Raw genomic sequence first — 18,227 nt, forward strand, 5'->3', positions numbered from 1 at the left:
TATGTGCGGCCAGTTGCATGTTGCCGACTTTGCAACTTTGTGGGCAACTTCCGGCAACAATTTCTATGCAGCCAAAGAAAAGTTTTTGCATTAAATGCGAAACAGTGTTAAATAATTTCAGCTATTTTACGATTATTTTTCTCGGCCTGGGCCTGAATTTCTACTCCACTCGGCAGTAGACTGTCAGTTAGTGATTGTGTGTGGGTGTGGGTGTGGGTGTGGATAGCACGGCTAATCATCTCGAGCGGAAGCGCTGTCACCCACCCACCTCCTCCAGCTCATCCTTTCTAACTGGGAATAGCGTTTACTTTATGACCGCTAAGCAGGGCGGTGGTCGTCTGTTTGGCGGTTGGCTTGGTTGTGCCAGTGAATTAGCGCAAACCGCATGTTAGATTCGTTGATAACATGCCACCGCCTCCCATCCTTGTGCCGCCCACATAGCACCGCTTCGCACCACCACCATAACACCGCCCACATAGGACCACTCACCACATAGACATGTACAAGTTGATGTCCTGTTGGTGTGGATGTGGGTGTGGGTGTGGGTGTAAGCGCGTGTCTTTAGCCATGCAGTTAGAGGCTGTCAAGTTGCGAATTTTATGCGAAATGTTTAGTAATTAGTTGCATCCGCAAGGGGAAATTACTTAGCACAGCCAACCGCAAAAGTCCCATCCCTGCTCCTGCGCCCCGACTTCCCCTCCCCCATCTGCCACTCCCCCGCCCTCGTATCCATCCTTACCAGCAACCGTTTTGCTCGGCTTGTTTCGAAAGTTCAAGCGTTGGCAAAATGTTGACAGCTTCAAGAAATACACATTAAGGGTAGCTGGCTTTCATATCCTGCGCACTGAAAGAAATTATGTTTTAGTTATATTTTTTGTTTAGATTTACCATATATCTATATATGTTATGTATTGAATACGAATCCGTCCTTCTCCCATTTATTCTGATCTTATTTTGATTGCGCAATGAGCTCTTGGATTTGAAGGCACTTAAATGCGAATAAAACAGATGTCGTCGATTAATTTAATTTTTCAAGGGTTTAATTTGAGCAAAAATTGACTTTGCATACCAACTGCTTGATATTTCCAAGTTTTTTGATCAATCATTTCCCAACCATATATTGATTACTATATTGAACTTAAAAACAGTGCTTAAAAAATAGGTTAAAATGTAGAATTATGTTTACGACTGAAATTGGTTTAGATACTCTAAGTTCATTTAAGTTCTCTTTGAACGCATTTAATTGCTCTGTACGTAAACATGCGAGTAGATGGCCGACTGAGCCAGAGCGCTCATTACTCATACGCCGCGTGCAACGGGACTCCTGTTGGTGCCAGGCGTTAAATTAACTAATTAAAACTTGCACAACTCATGTAGCCATCTCTATATTGTGCCATAGGAAAGGAGCTGGCTGGGTTTGTGTAGTTTCTTGTTTCCGTTTCTGTTCCGTGACAATTATTCGCGGGTGCTTTTAATTTTTTCAAATGCCGCTGCAAAATGATGTTGCCAGCGACTTCTGACCCGGTTGATAAACGCTGCACGAGTTTTGGGAGCAACAACTGAAACAATTAGTGCTTTGGCTGTTGCTGTGGGTGTGAGTGTGGCATTTGGACTCAGCCCGCAGGCTCTATGTGTGTGAGTGTTTTCGGTTGTATTTGTTTTGGTTTTCTGCTTTTTTGTTGCACGAAAGTTGTACATAGGTACATAGATAGATAGGTAGCCCACTTTTTGCCTCTCGCAGACCGGCGTCACGTGTGTAATTAGCACCTGGCTGACTGGGAGACGAACTGGGCAAACAAACTGGCTTGACAAACTTTGCATGCTGCTGGCGGGTTTCTGATTAATGAGACTGTTGCGGCTCCGCGGCGCTAAGAGCTCGCATTTGGCGCTAATTATGTAATTGCGCTCGCACAACAATTGATCACACAGGAACCTGTTTAGTTCTGCCTTTCTCGCTCTCTTTAAAGAGTATAAAGTACACACTGTTAATGAATCTCCCCGGGATTGAGTCAACAAAGTGTGATAATTGTGTCCGGTTCGGGGTTTCCACTTAGCCAGTTAAACTTTGGACGCACAGGTATCAATTTTGTACTTTCTGCGAATGCATTAAACAGCAAATAGATGTGTGATTCAGGCTAAAAACGTGCTAATTTCTTTAGTTAGTTCTTAGTTAATAAGAACTTTGAGTTACGGCTTTATAGTTTAAACCTAATGATTTGTTGCTGATTTGTGATCAATTCAAAGCTGTCTAATATTAATTTGTTTATTTATAGTATTTTACTTTTTTATTTTTGAAGCAGAGGCATGCCTGTAACATACTGAAATAGAATGTATAAAATGTATGTATACTTTTATATATTTTAAGGAGAAATTCCAAAGTTACTTTAGTATAGTACTACTCACTACTGACTGTTTACCACCTGAAAGATACTTGAAAAGAGGTTTACATAAATTCTTTGAGGATGCATTTGCTAACTATGAGGTATATGACGAACCTGTAGCTACATCAAATAGTTCTTCAATGGTCCGCCATATATATTTAATAGTTTTACACCTTAATTCACCGCAGCAAGTTGATTGTTTTCTACCCATAAAGTAATGGTCTAAAATTGTACTTACACCCAAAGGTATGCCGTGCATTCTTAATATACTTACCATTTAACTCTTCCCCCAGAAGTGGGCTATATTTGCCCTTTGTTAGACTGCATTTTTAATGACTGACTTTGACAGCTCGGCAAAGTCAAGGCTGCTGGAGAAAATCAATAAGCTGAGAAGCCGAAATGCCGGTCCTTTTTCGTGGCGGCGTCTGCGCATACAGGAAATTAAGATGCCATATAAAACGCCCAAAGTAAACTTTGTAGAATTTATTGGCGTTTTCACTCATTGCATTCGCGACGCAGCCCTTCGTTGCGATGTGACTTTCGCTTTCCATTTGCCATTGAGATTCCAAGTATTTGTCGCCATGCAGAGTGCACGGTGACAACGAATAATTCGACAAATGCATTTAAAGAATTTAAGAATACTTTCGGTTTTATTATTCATTTATGATTTCTGCCTTTCCGCAGTGTTTCTCTGATTCGCTTAACGAGAGTAAGTTTTAAAAGGTTTCTTTTTTGTATTTTGTTTGTTAGCTTTAGCTTGGTTTTGATGAGTTCGAGTTGCAGCCTCTAGAGTTATTCCTCGTCGGCCGTTTAGTGGTAATTGTAATCGTACTGTATAATTTCAATTAAATCTTTATTGTCCTTTCTACTGGACATATGTATTCGCTTAGCTAATAGTTTTAATTTAGTTCTCGTAGTTATCATGTATCGTATGCTCTATATTATAAGTTTCACTTAGGCTACAAGATCTTAGGAAAACAACGTGCCCCATACAATGGGTAAATGTTACGTTTGCTTAAACTCAACTGGTGTGGTGGTAGAAAAACAACGAAACTTAAAGTTTTAAATGCGTCTTAGTTCTTGGTGTTTTGTAGTTTTGGCTATTCTCAGAAAATTTACACGTAGTTTTTGAGGGGAATTGCCATTTCTTTAGTTAAGTTGAACTATGATATATGATTGCCTAAATGCTAAAAGTTTTCGACTATGGTTGCTGCTTGTTATTTTGGGGGTAAGAAAGGGGTCTCGGGTGTTTGGTTTTTACTCTGTCTACACATAGTCTTAGCTTTGTTTTAATTAAATACTTTTTAGTTTACTTGTTCGACTTACATGCAAAAATTCAATTCTTTGGTGGCTTCAATTTGCAATTCTGTGTTGCTCAATTTACATTTCATTATAGTAATCGTATTATATTTAGTATGTATGAACTATAACACGGCATAAGTAATAGTTATTTACAATGCTTAGCAGCTAATTAGGTTTGAAATGCTCTAAATTCCCTTAACTATCTTCCAATTTTGATTTGAGTTCTCTCTTGTGGGCGAGTGTGAGTGTGATAGGTGTGAATGGTGTATAATGCTTTTTAGGCTTTCGATTTTTGTGGTGATGCTCTACATCCAACCAAGACGTTAAAAGGGGCTCAGATTTTAACGTTTTGACCACCCTGAGTGGATACGAGATGAGATGCACGATGAACCGGGGAGAATCGTAGCTCATAGCACCATGTTACTTCGTTGTTAGCTATGTGGACCTACAAAAATGTATAAATAACGAAACGAGAACTCGCTCCTATTTAACAGATGAAAATAAAAGCGACAACGACCATGTCTGGTTCTAAACATAGTTTCTACTTACTCATAGCACATTTTTGTGTATTTTACCCTTTGTTAACTACAGTTTATTAATCGTAACTTACATGGCTAGCGAAACTAACATGCAAATTTGTGCAGCATCTTCTATTAATGTAAATTTATGGCTTATGCCTTCCATTTGCTTTACACATCATTTGGATTTTTTCTAGTTTCATGTTTCGGATGTTGCTTAGTTTTTTCTATGTTTTTGTTTGGGGAAGAAACCTTTTCAAATACATACACCTATTCGATATACACACATTTAGTTACATAGTCTGCCCGGAAACAGAAGTTGAAGTCGGTAAAACGAGGGAACAAATACAAATAGAATGCACGTGGGTAGAGCGTAATTGTAGTGGAAGACTTCCGCTTAAAATGTAGGTAGTTTTAATTTATTTCATTCATTTCGTCAGTTTGCGAAATTTGATTTTTAACCGCTTGATTTGATATACATTTGCATACTCACAGATTGTTGTACACGTGTTTTCGGTTCCATGAAGTATCGTTTTAGTTTGTTGTATCGTAATCTGGTGGTATTTTATGTTGCTCATATTTGATCTACACACAACTAGTGGAACAGACACGTATGAGAATATGAGTTAAAATTTTGCTATGCATATGCCGTACAATACAATTAAATGAGTAAACGTGTTCATTTATCGGCAACTATAAATTATGCTAAATATATCTGAACTATTCGAATACCCGCCGGTTGCGTTTATCTAATTTCAAAATTCAACTTTAATATATATATATATATATCTGTTTGTAATTAATATTTATATGTATATAAATATTTCTGTCTAGTTTACAATTAGCAAAAAGTGTAAGTTTAAATATTGAAATACGTTTAAGTTACTTGCGATTTGTTTGGTTTTTGCAATGAAATAATTTCATTTAACATTTCAGTCATTGTATTTTTTTGGTTTTGAAAGACAAGCCAAAACTTTAACTAACATGGTCGCATGGCTTATCTTAATGGCAAACATATGAATTCCTTTGCCTTCTCGTCTTTAAACCTGAAAACAGGCATTGGATTTGCTTAGTTTTGGGCGGCATTATTAGACCTGCAAAAGGGAAAAGTAAAAAGCATCAAGCATACGACCCGTTAAACCGAACCGAACCGAAGCGAACCAGCACAACCGACTTAACTTTTCCAATTAATCAACGGGGGGCGCATTTTAATGTCCGCCGTCGTCGTCGTCACTGGCTCATAAATATTCATGCTGTCAGTGCGCATAAATACCTAAGTGCATATCTATGGTCCAAACATTTGTCGTTATGAGTTTTACATTTATGGCCTTTATACTCCACTAATTAATATGCAGGCCAGCGAGCGTCATTTCCATGATTCATGCTCCAGCCGCTTAACAGCCATGATAATTGCCCCAAAAGTATATACGACCATATCGTAGACCAGATCCCCGATCCCAGATCCTCCAAAAATTCCGGTGCCACAAATGCGTTCATGCGATTCCGGCAACAATGCAGTTCTCTGTGTGCACTTTTCATGTGTGCACTTATCGTGTGGGCGAGTCGTAAACGAGAATGAACGCCGTTTTATTGATGGCTTTGATGCTTTTATTCACTTTTTTATAGTGTAATTTATTTGCCCGCTTTGAAAAAACTTCTGATTCTGAGTGGCGCGTCTGGGCAATAGTAACGCATAAATAAACTTTTGTCTGCATGAGCGATAGTAATTAGCAGAAAAAATTCAGCCAAATATTTACCAACAGTGGCGAAATAGTTTGAAAATGACGTAACCGCAAACAAAAATGCATTGAAAGTGAGTTTCCCTGTCAATCCGATTTTCTATAAATACCTCTGCAATTTGCCAAGTTAATCAGCCATTAAATTGGCTTATGGCATATAATGCCCGGCGCCGAAATAGATGTTGACAGAAATGCAAATTCTATATTACGCGTAATAAATAATTAAATTTCATGAGCGAGTTTGCGGCCTCTGGCGTTCGGAATTAAAATTTACAACACAAAAAATGTGCAAATAAGAGACAAGAAGACTACAGTAATCTAAAATGTTTTTATGTCATTATTGTAAATGTTTAACGCTTAATTTTGTTATTTACTCGCTTTGGGACCACTCCCATGTTGACTGAAAACAATTAAGGCAAACAAAGCAACAAATTAGCATTCCGAATCTCATAATTCAATTACGGAAATTAATTTAAATAGCTCTGAATAATTCAAAATGTTTTTCATCCCATTTTTTCTGGGCTCCTTGTTTGTTTTTTTTTTCTTCTTGTATTGGCTACTTTGTTGTGTTACATTCTTTCAATTGTAGTTGAGCATTTAATTTATGGTGTTAGCTAATTGTGACGTTAATTGCAATTTTAGTAATGCTCCTCAGTCGTTAGTAAAGCGGGCGTAAGCGGTTTTCCCAAAAAAGGGGAAACAATGGATGGCGTTGCGTATACGCAGGGTGGTCCAAAATGCCTGCCAGCTTTTTACGCTTTAAGTGAAAATGACTTTCAGTGTGCCTGGCAAAACAATGCCATCCGTGGAATGCCGTTCGACACTCATCTGGCTGTCGCACCTAAGTGCAGTTAAGTGCTGCGTATGTATAGGATGTATGAGCGCTTACACTGAGAACAACGCGGAGATATAACAAAACCTTTTGGATACTCTTTCTTTGGAAAATCTACCCACTGGATGGGTACGAATGTCGCTAGAAATAAAAGCAAAATGATTATAGCTTTAGCTAAGCCAATGTCTCTAGCAGTTTGAGGAGAATCTGAACTGATGGGTAGGTTATAGATTGAAAGCTGGGTATTGTATACATTTTTTGGATACCTTTACTACAAAGTCGTTATGTTCTTTAGGATTTTCTCCGTGTAGTCGCGCATTTTAATGTACCTTCTGCACCACCTGCTGTACCACCCTCGCTGCACCATACTTCTTGCACCACCCCCATCACGGTTTTCCCTTGCTGTCGATTTCAATTGTTTTCGATTTCGCTTTATGCACGACGGTCCTTTTTTTCGTCCTGCCATTTATGTTGTTGTCGTCGTTGTTCAAATTGTCATTTGAGTGCAGTTGTTGTACACACATTGCTGACAATGCCAAAACGTGCAGCCGGATGCTGTGTGATCCATAAAAAATGCAGGCACCAAAGGCCTTTGCTGTTTGTCTTTCAACACCATCAAAGTTCTCTAGTCGATTTCCATTTTCCATTTATTCAAATGAAACACTTGTTCAATGAAACACAGAAGCATTCATTGCCGATTTCGGTCGCATTATTTATGCGTTCTTAAACAATTTTAAGAGGTCTTCGGCAACCGCAACCATTTAGGCTATTGCCCAGAGCTATAAATCAAAACAATCTTCGACTATGCCGACATGTGTTGAAAGTTCGAGCGCTGCTAGGAGCTGTCATAAATTTTTGGGCAGCACAGATTTCAGATGGTTTATTGGAGAGAGAAGTTTGCTCTATGCGGATTACAATCTAGCTGATAATGGGTGCAAGTGGCTCGCAGGTATTGTTGCATCTTGCCACAATGTGTCAAGAAAGGTGAGGGGCAGGACGACACACCGGAAGTGAAATAAATTGTACGTAAAATTCATGCATAGACTGCCGGCCTTGCGCTCCTCCGTGTTTTTGTGTGTATTCTTTCGGCCGTACCACATACTATATACGGCATTTCCTTGCCTTTTTTCGGCTTTGCCCAGCAAAACAAGCCCAACCAGCCAAACAAAATGGAGAGCAATTCTGGGCCACATGCCAAAAGCAGAGTCTGTCGGTCTGCCCCCCATTCTGGAAGCTCCTCTGTCACCATCTTCCCGTCTAACTCGGTGTCATTGTAGCGTTCCAGTGACGACTGTCGACTGTCTGTCCGTTAGACTGACTGAATGCTTGAATGATTGAATGACGGACTGACTGAATGACTGGAAGACTGACTGACTGGGTGACGGGGTGTCTATTCCACTCGGCCGGGCGCATGCATTTGCTGATGCATAGCCAAAAACTAAAGTGGGAAATGGTGGAGAAAATGGCGCAATGGAATGCGTACACAGAAAGAAAATGTTCAAAGTCCTAGTTTCTCTACTACCTTGGCAAGTCAGTATGATGGCTCTGCGCAAGTGCCACATTCCTTTTATGAGGTACTGATATTTACTTAGTAAGCGGTAATTTAAACAATAGAAAGTAAAAAAGTTATAATTATTTTGATTCAACATCGAAATGAAAAGAATAAGAGAAAAAATACTTGTTTTTTTTAGTGCAGAAGCCAACCATTTGCATTTGCATCTGTCTGTGCCCATTAGGCATTGGTTGCCACACATTTGGTTTATTTTTTCAGGCTCCCACTTTGTGTGTCGCTGAGTGAAACATCTTTGAGTGAATGAATAAAACTGCGACTGCCTTGTGGAATCTGTCGCTGGTTCAGTTTTTGTTTCTATTTTCAATGCTGTGTGTGTGTGCTCACTTTGTTACACCAAATTGTGCGGCCGTTGTGCTGGATTTTAGTTACATTTGTGTGCGCCAGGAATTATTGATTTGGCACCCGGCCAAATGCAGCCTGACTCCGAGATTTTCGTCATCGAAGCGGCGGATAAGCGGTTGCCAAAATATTAAAAAGGAATTAAATTAATTTGTTGCCCTCGCTCGACTTCAACAAACAAACTTGTTGACCTCCATTTTGATTGCCAGCGTGCAACAATGGGGATCGGGCTCCCCTTTGGGGTTTTAGGACTACCTGAGCCCGACTTTCGAAACATTTGCAGTCTGCACTGATATTTCGCATTGGCAATGCAGCCTCAAATGGAAATTTGCGAAATTATTTCAAGTTGAATGGCCATAGACGTCGCTGGCGGACACATCCATTCAGGGAGCATAATAGATGTTTGCCCAGCTCAAATTCTTGTTTGCTCAGCTCATGCATTTCTATGAGCTCGTCGAGTGTGAAAAGTGTGTGGGCTGTGGTGAGTTCGTTCGGTTGGTCTGGTAGTTCTGGGGGTTATGGGTGCTATGGGGGTTCTAGGTGTTCATGGGCTACCGGGATTGGGGTCTCTGGGTTCAAGGGTGCTCGAGAAACCAAACGAAACGAAACGAAACCAAAATGCGTAAATTGAAATTGAGAGATTCCATCAAATTCACAGCCGTTCATTGCTTTTGAAATGAGCTACAATGTTCGTTACTTTTTTTTATTCAAACACAAAATTCAAAGAAAGATTGGGAAGGTCTTAGCATATGGGAGCTGATAGAACTGCAAAGCTTTGGATTATTCGGTTAGACGATATTATCGAAAGCTGTAACAACTAGCATATTTTAATATATTTCTCTTTTCAAATGATTGTTTTACGTGCTTTTGAAATAATACGAAGCATTAACAGTTTAAGGACTAGTTGGCAACATAGAATGTTTTTGTTTTACAGAAAACAATTTAAACAGTAATGACTTCAGGCGTTAGGCAAATAATGGATATGTGCATATATCGGTAACATCGAATGTCGATAGCCTTGCAGTTCTGGGAGGGGGAAGGGGAATGGGATTGAGAATGGGATCTGTTTCTAGGGACCTATGGCACTGCCAAAACGAAGCAAATCTAACGCCTGTAGTGCTGATACATGCCATGACCATAGCCCATTGGTGTGCTGCCCATGGCACGTTCGGTTGCCTTCTCGATGCTGGCGTAAACGCACCTGTAACAGCACACATAGGCCAAACATCACTTGAACAGGATGCGCCGGAAGGCGCGTCGGAAGTCCTTGTTGAAGATGGTGTAGATGGCCGGATTGAGCGCCGAGTTCATGTAGCCCAGCCAGAAGGCGACGGCGAACGCCGATTCCGGTATGTTGCAATGGCTGCTACATGCCGGCACCAGGATGTACAGGAAGAAGAATGGCAGCCAGCAGGCGATGAAGCTGCCCATGATCAGGCCCAGGATTAGGGTGGCCCGCTTCTCTTTCTTCCGCGCAATCCGACGCTTCTCCTTCTCCGGATCCCTGGGCTTCGGTGTCTTCGGTATTGCAGGCTCCAGTTCCGCCTTCACCACCTGCTGCTGCTGCTGTTGCTGCTGATTTTTGCTGGCCGCTGCACTGGGCTGTTGGTTCTTGGCCGCCGACTTGGCCTCGTTGCGCCGCTGCTGGTTACTCGACTTGCGCCCGAAGATCGGCTGGCAAAGGCGAAACTTGAGCGGCTTGACCACGGCACAGCGACTGACCACGCCCGAATCGCTGCTGGATGGATCGAATTCACTCACCATGTCCGTGTCCACGCCCACGGATAGGGCTCGACACCGTCCAGCGACCGGAGAGACGCGCAGCTCATTACCGCCCGCTTGCTGCAGTCCACCAGGCGTTGCTCCCGCACTCCCATTTCCCCCGCCGGCGGAGGGGGCGCCTCCATCCATGGCCACGGTGCCGTTGTTGTTGTTCAGCGCATTAACGGAGTTGTTGCTGCCCATGGACGGCGGCACGGGCACATTTAGACCCACCCGACCGGTGGCTATCGTGCTGACCTGGAGCGTCTCCTTCGGTGAGGTGGGCGGAACACCGGACGCCCCGGTGGCCCCGTTCCCGCTGCTCACCACGGTGACCGAATTCGTGCCAGCCCCATTGGGATTTGCATAGGCAAGCACCGTTTGGGCGGCCACCGCCTCCAGTTCCCCCGCCTCCGAGGTGGATATGTCGGAGGCCAGGTCCATGGTCACCGTGGGTATCTGCATCGGAAGGCTGGCGCTGTTCGGTGGTGTCTCGATGGTGGCTATTTGGCGCTGCTGGTGCAGCTGCAAAGCGGACACGCCGCTCGAGGAGGGCATCGGTATTGTTCCTTTCTTGGCGGTGGTGAAGCTCGTTACCTGCAGCAAATGGAAGAGCAACATTAGTACGCAACAAGGTCACCAGGTGCCACAGAAATATTTGGGGACAAAGTCTTACTGTCTACTGCAATAAAATGGATAGTGTATTCTGCTGTTAAATGCTACGAGCTGTTTTCTAAGCATAATCATCATAAAATGGCTACAACTAATTAGGCATTCATTGTAAAATTTTTACAACTTAAAGTAGCTGTCAAACAATATGAGGCAAAGTAGTGCATTCAAATATCTGTAGTCTGGCTTTCCGGCTGCCTACGCTATATTGATTTAGAGATCATAAAGTGCTGGCAAAATATTTTTAGTTCGCTGCTGATGCTGCTGGCACGGGTCACAGTTCTCAAAGTGGTTCTGTGCGATTAACAGTCTCACGTGCTCGGGCATTGCAAATTAGGTTGCAGATCCGCACAAGTGCAGCGGCAGTCGAGTCGAGAACAGGGACAGATGGCCCAACACTTGCTACAGAAGTTTTCCATTTCGAAAATCCTGTTTAAGCCAACAGGCGGCCGGGAAACGCGTCCGAGCGCGCGGATTACACAAACATGGAGCGAGGGCTGTTGCTTTTGGATGGGGATAGCTATGGGGAAGGTGATTGGGATGGGGATGGTGATGGTGATGGGGATGGGGATGCGGTGACGTGGACCAAAGGAAGAGGGTGGGGTGAGGGGGTGAAGGGGATGTGCATATTCAATGCTCGAAAGGCAGCAACAATTACCCGGGGCAATTAACAGAGACGAGGGGCGCCCCAACGAAAATAAAAATTAAATGGGAGGGGGTCGAGGACCGACAGTGCGGATACCCTTGAATTTAAAGCAGAATAATCTATCGGTTAATAAATAGTTACTATAATAAAATTGCAAGTGCCATCCTGGTTTAACTTTAATACAATTATTATTTATTTATATCCGTTATTTATAGCATCCGTGGGAAGTAAACTTTAGATTACAGTAAAGTGCATTTTTTAACATTTAGTATAATAATAGTATTAAAAAATGTGTTTTACATGGTTTAACAATACTTAAATATGAAATAAACGTAAAATTACAAAAAAACGAATATTTAAATATTCATCTTAAACTGCTTTTATTTTTGTAATAGTAAGGATTTAGTGTATCTGAATTATGCACATTTAAATTAAGCTTATTAAAATGTTTCTTTGTAATCTGAACTTCATTTCCCACATAGTTGCCCGTGTCCAATGATCGTATCCCTGTACTGGGTGTGGACAGAATGCTCGAGGCAAATCGCGTTGTCAGCATATGTGCGGGAATCTCCCTCTGTTCTCCCTGATTTCTGTTTTTCCTCTGCTGCCGCTGTCTGTGCTTGTTTTTCCATTCATCCCCCCATCGCCCCGGAAAATTCAGCCCCTTTCCTGTTTGTTAATCGCTCGTGTGGGCCGCTGCTCTTGCATTTGTTTGCACAAAATGGTCGAGAAGTGTCGCTGCTATTGCCTCTGACAAATGGCAAATGGCAAATGTATTTCACCTCACACCCATTTTTTCTGCCAGTGTGCATTGCGCATATAGTTAATTGAAAATGCAAATTGCACCTCATTGGCAGTCGTTGTGCTACCTAATTGACGATCATTAGAGACTTTTCACTTAATCAGTGGATTTGGGGTGGAGTTTCGATTAAATTTTCAGCGATAATTTTCCAGCCAAGGCCGTTATTAGCCCACACCCGCTCCTCGTCAGTAAATGCCATTGGATTGAATGGCCCTTCATAATGGCCGTTCGCCTTAACGTCGGCAACTGCAACTGCTGCAGCGGCCAATATTGCACCGTTGGCAAGTTGCAATTCCCTTTGGCTGAGGGCAGGGGAAGTGGGGTAAATCCAACACGTAGCCCACAAGTTGTTGATGGGAAATTGAAGCGAGGCATGTGTGCTCAATTTGGAGCATCCTGGGGTAATGCACAATTACTTTTTGGGGGCAGCGGAAAGGTGTGTGCGAATATTACACATACGCCGCATATGCCACAGTCGGCTAGAAGAATTACATTTGTCCATTGAATCGTACAAATTTCCATGCCTGACAAATTTTGCGGCCAACCGCAATAATGGTTCAAAAGTGAGATCCTGAGACCCCCGAGGTGTGGAGTCCATTAGGCAAAGGTGTGTGAACATGTGCCCATTTCGACGGGTCAAATTCATAAATAATCACGCCTTCCACTCACCTGTTCGTTGTTCGTTTTGCGGGGATGCTTTTTAATACCTCTCCTCGCCCGTGCCTTGGCGGCAAAGTAAATTCGTATGTACACAAAGACCATGATGCAGCTGGGTATGTAGAAGGAGCCCAGTGCCGAGTACAGCACGTAGCCAATGTCCTCGCTCAGCTGCAATGAATCGAAAAAGGACGAGGGTTAGATATTATCGGGGCATGTGCCAAAAGAATTTAACTAAATAACTGCCAAAGGTGAAGTCTAGTGCACTGTCGAAAGTCCACGGAAGGGTAACTAAGAAGTATCTAAGTCATTTCTGCAAGCAAAATCAATATAATAAGGTGTCTTTCTTGTGGTATATTAAGTAGGATTATAAGTCATAAGTTTTTTGATTTTTAGGGAAGAGCCATTACTTTATATACATTTGTTTTCACATAATGTAAGCAACATAATAGTTATATTTTAGTGAAAGCAATTATATTAGCATCTACACACCATTAACTAAAAAGCCAATTCATTACGAGTATGCCTTCAACCAGTTTCTGCAGCCAAATTTGCTTCTATCGACGACCAAAGAAAGTGTGTACTACTCATTCGTCCTTTGTAGTCTTTAATTATTTTAACCTTTCAGCCATCAACTAGTCAAATTTTCCCATTGAATGCCCTGAACTTGACTTGTAGGCTTTGTTGGAGCTTAAGGAGCATTAACTTTACCAAGTTAACTTAACTATCGTGTGCCAGATTAAATTTACGACCCAACATCCTCTGACTCTGACTCGCCTTTTCTTTGATACTTTCTATCGCTTTAGACGGCTTGTTGCTTTGGCCATATTTTCAGGCTGATAGTGGTGGGGTCATTGAGTACACAGGCTGATTTACTGAAAAATGCATTCCGCCTTTTCTGTCTGGCCCAAAAGTTTTTTGTCTGAGGCTGCCTCCGTCGGCAATTCTGCGCCCCGGGTTCCATTTTCCTACGGCATTTATGTGAAATATGCAAAGTGCATGAAATTTCATAACGTTAAATGAAGTAAAAGTATTAGATTACCGCACCGCACAAAAGGGATTCTTCCACCTGGCGGCGAAAAATGTTACTGGCCCATTTTCTGGTGCTTGGAAAGCATTTTACTTTTCCTTAAAGCTGCCGGAATTAAATCATCTCAAACTTACTGCTCTCGCCGCTGCCCGTCCAACTCTCTTCACAAAAATTATGCAAATTAAGTGTTTTGATGAAAGGCATTCGAAAAAGTGCACTTGACAGGAGGGGAAAGTGGGGAACGGATTGCCCCAGCAGCTTTGCCCTTTTGAGTCGCTGTTCGTGTTGTTCGCCGGCGAGTGGCGTGCATAATGAAAAGCTTTCGTCCCGTTGTTACTGCCACTGCTTGTAGCTCACCTCAATCCGCATTCAACGCTCCTGGGAAATGCATAGTTCTACACTCTGAGAAAAAGCCAATAACTTCGGAGCATTCAAAATGTTCCTTTATTTGTGCCGTTGTCTTTGGGAAAGGATACACTTTGGAGGCAATCCTTGGCACTCTTTTTTCTGCAAGCACCATTTTCTGAGTCTGATTCCATTTCGCACAGTGTATGCTTCCTTGTGCGGCGAATGTCTGTGTCCGACATCAGCTGGTCACGTTAAGCTGCTTCCCTCTGAGAGAATTGCAGTAGCCGGTTAAGAAATCGACTAGCAATTTATAAAAAATGCTTTACGTACTTGATATCCGAGTATGTGTGTATGTACATCTGGAGAAAGAAGCTGGGTACAAACGAAATTTATTTAAGATTTAAAGCTGCTTACGTTCATATGCAGGCAGGCAAATTGAATTGCCGGGAAGGGGAGCCAGCTGTAAATACGAGCACACAGCCAAATATCTGGATAGCTGGCCTCGTATGCAGAGGCAGCTTAAGTGCAGCCCAGTTTATCATAAGCCGCAGGCGAAGTTGCAGCAGAAACAGGCTGAGCTAGACAACTTTATCCTGCCAAAGCAGAATATAAATTTCCGAGGCTATCCCCATCCGCCCAACCATCCAACGCCCGTCTCGAAAACCGGGGTTGTGGCAACAAAATAAGCATAAAGTATTAAGCGCCGGTTATAATGTTGCCGAAATATACATCAAGTGGCAGGCTGAGACGGCCAGGAGAACGCCACCAGAGGATCCGAGCAGATGAGTAGAACCACCAACAGCTACTTAAGCTGGATTCTTGAATGCTGACGCTGCTGCCAGCCGGGCTGTCTCGGTTTTCAACTTATTGCTTGCCGCACAGGCAGCACGCAAACTGCACTGGGAGAAACCGGATTGCGAAGTTCCCCACTAAAATTTGTACACATCATGTTCGGATTGTATCAGCCTTGCTTAAATGATCTCATAAGAGAAACGCACGTTGATTTTAAGGAATACCTCAATTGAAAGCACTAGATGTGGGTGTAATTATTAGTGGTTTTCGAATATTATATTTATTGAAGAGGCTAGTGCTATACACTAATGTGAAGTGCTGTACATAACAAAAGCGAAATATTTTTAACACTGTAAACTGCAGTTGCATTGAAATAACATTGTTGTAGCTTCTCTTAAGCTTCATTGTAAATGGTCCCATCATTTACGGCTTAAGGCTGATATATTGACAGCATTTGTCAGCGCTTCACGCGGAAGCGTCTCGCACCTCCGCCGTTGAAAATAGTGTTCTAAAGGAAAGAGCTTCGTTTCGGTGGTATTAAAGCCAAAGTTGGCCGAAAAACTTTTCTCGGTAGGCCGAAAAGTTGCGCATACGCCACGTGTGTGCACGTCACTCAGGAAACACCTGTAGCAAAATAGTGGGCCCAAAGTTTTGCACACTGCGATAATGATGTTGAGCCGAGAGGAGGGGAAAAGTGGGGCAGAATATTTTATTAACGCATTGGAACAAAGCTCTTAAACTGACATTTGTGCGGGCCACGAACGTGTTGGCCAGGCTGGAACTAGTGGGCGAACAAATAAATTGTCAACTGTGCGTGACGATAACTTTATGCAGCGGATTTAATGTAATTGAAAACTTCACTTTGTTGCTGCATTTCCCTTCAGCCTTTTTCTGTTTCCTTCTTCCATTTTCTATTTTCCACTTTCCACTTTCCTCTTCCCCTTAACCCATTTCCCAATGCCATGCACCTTTGGTACTTTGGAGCTTCCTGCTCCTGCAGACTTTCAATCCCTCAATGCGCCCTCAATCCGCCCACAAGCTGCATTTGTGCTAATTTGCAGATTTTCAAATTGCAGAGGGCGCCTTTGTTTATTTAAAAGTTTTTCCACGCGCTCCTCGAAGAAGAAGCGTGCAAAAACAGAGAAAGAGTAAGAAAAACAAGGCAGGAGGCGAAAAGGAAAAATAATTATTCTGCAATTTTTAATTAAATGGCAATGGCAATTGTTGCTGCTCCCGCTTCATCCTCTGCATTGGCGAACTTAAGCTGACGGAAACAAAAACTCATTATGCGCCACCAAATTCGTTAGGCGGGCAGGAGCTTGAGCAAAAGCAACAGCTAAAAGTGTTGATGATGACAAGTGCCTCAGAAAAAGGATGAAAAAAACAGCCAGAGCTAAAGAAGAAGGAAAATGATGAAAGGGTTGACGGCAGACCGAGTGGAAATTTATTGAAATGTAAACATGGAAAAGCTGGCTGAAATGAGCGTAATTAAAAATATTACATTCCTCTGCTTCGGTCGCGCTCCACGCGTCCTGTGTCCACGTGGCGTATGAGCGGTGCTTTAAAGGCAAAATCATTCGCCTCGTGGGCTTGTGGCCACCAATAGCTGCCAGCAATCGCAAATAATATGTAATGCAAGAAAATAAAGAAGAAATTCCGCTGTAAACACAAAAGAATTTCAATCCGCATTGCATTGCAGAAAGTTTGAGCAGGGAAAAAGGGCCGCAGAACAAAAGTTGAGTCAAGCTCACAAAAGTACGAAAAACAAAAAGTGTGAGTAACGACAACACTTTGAAAAACAGAAATAAATATGATAAACACAGAATCTCTGTGTGCCCTTTAAAACTACGCTCGAAAAAAATATAAATTCTTGTAGGGTTAACATTTGCTAAAAAATTATTATTATTAATATCTAAAGGTATAACTAAAATGATAAATTATAAAATTGTGATTTTCCAAGATTACTTGGCGAAATCCTTTTAATGCGACTTAAGGAGTATATTTGCTCTGAAAAATGAAAAAAGGGCGTTTTGTTCGAGGAAGAGTAGAATAGTGGGAAAACAGAAAATGTGGAAAGAGTTGGTAGTGGCTGCTGTCATCATCAGCATTGATGTCGGTGCTTGTGCAAGTTTTTCAACAGCAATAAGCCAGCACTGCGAAGGACTGCAGGACACATTCGGACGCGGACTCGGACTCGGACTCGAACTCGCCAAGGACAGCAACGCACTAAGACAATCAATAAATCTAAAGTGCAACTACAGGCGGCGACTACACAGCTCAGTTTTCAATTTGACCAAAGGAAATATTCGCTGCATGGCCCTCGCTTCCGCCCCTTTGACAATGATGTCAATACTTAAAGCTGGCGATCTCGTGCTCTACTTCCTCAGCCCAATTCCAGCTCGATTTGCCCTCTTGTTTGTCGCTGCTCGCTGAAGCAGCTATTTTGCCCAGAGTTTGCATAGCCAATTTGCCTGGCTGCAGTTTTTCTTTTCTCGCTCCTCGTCTTCGCATTGACTTGAACTGCTCCTTGTCAGGAAGTTCCACATCCTCGTGCTGAAGCTTGCATTTCAATTGACTGCACTTCTCATTGGAATTTGCCCATTGCCATTGCCATTCCTTATTTTCTATTAGAGCATTCTCTCCGCTCTCCAAGGCTGTCGTCATCGCCAGCTGACTTTATTTGCGACTGCCTTTTCGCATATCCACATTTTCACAACTTAACGCTTGCCCGCACTTGCCATAAACGTAAATCAAGTGGCTCCTTCGTTCGGAGGCTAGACTCCGCCACTCAAACGAGGGCTAATGCCGCAGATCCGTCCAGTTGGCCATCTCCTCCCG

The 18,227-nt window shown here is 42.5% G+C and overlaps 1 protein-coding gene across 2 annotated transcripts in view; it reads right to left on the reverse strand.

Annotated features, from left to right (window-relative positions):
* Positions 1 to 5,032: 5,032 nt before the first annotated feature.
* The window catches only part of LOC120453496 (alpha-2Db adrenergic receptor), a 50,424-nt gene continuing 37,229 nt past the window's right edge, over positions 5,033 to 18,227 (reverse strand). Inside the window, exons 2-4 of one of the 2 annotated variants that reach the window (XM_039638235.2) lie at positions 13,232 to 13,390; positions 10,446 to 11,042; positions 5,033 to 10,358 (exon numbers count right to left, since the gene is read on the reverse strand). In XM_039638235.2, coding sequence (XP_039494169.1) covers positions 9,912 to 10,358; positions 10,446 to 11,042; positions 13,232 to 13,390 — 1,203 coding nt within the window. In that variant the 3' untranslated portion in view covers positions 5,033 to 9,911. Of the gene's footprint in view, positions 11,043 to 13,231; positions 13,391 to 18,227 lie in introns of both variants that reach the window. The other variant, XM_039638233.2, reaches the window with a different exon arrangement.

The sequence above is a fragment of the Drosophila santomea genome, chromosome 3R (genome assembly GCF_016746245.2).
Source record: "Drosophila santomea strain STO CAGO 1482 chromosome 3R, Prin_Dsan_1.1, whole genome shotgun sequence".
In the NCBI taxonomy this organism is placed as follows: domain Eukaryota; kingdom Metazoa; phylum Arthropoda; class Insecta; order Diptera; family Drosophilidae; genus Drosophila; species Drosophila santomea.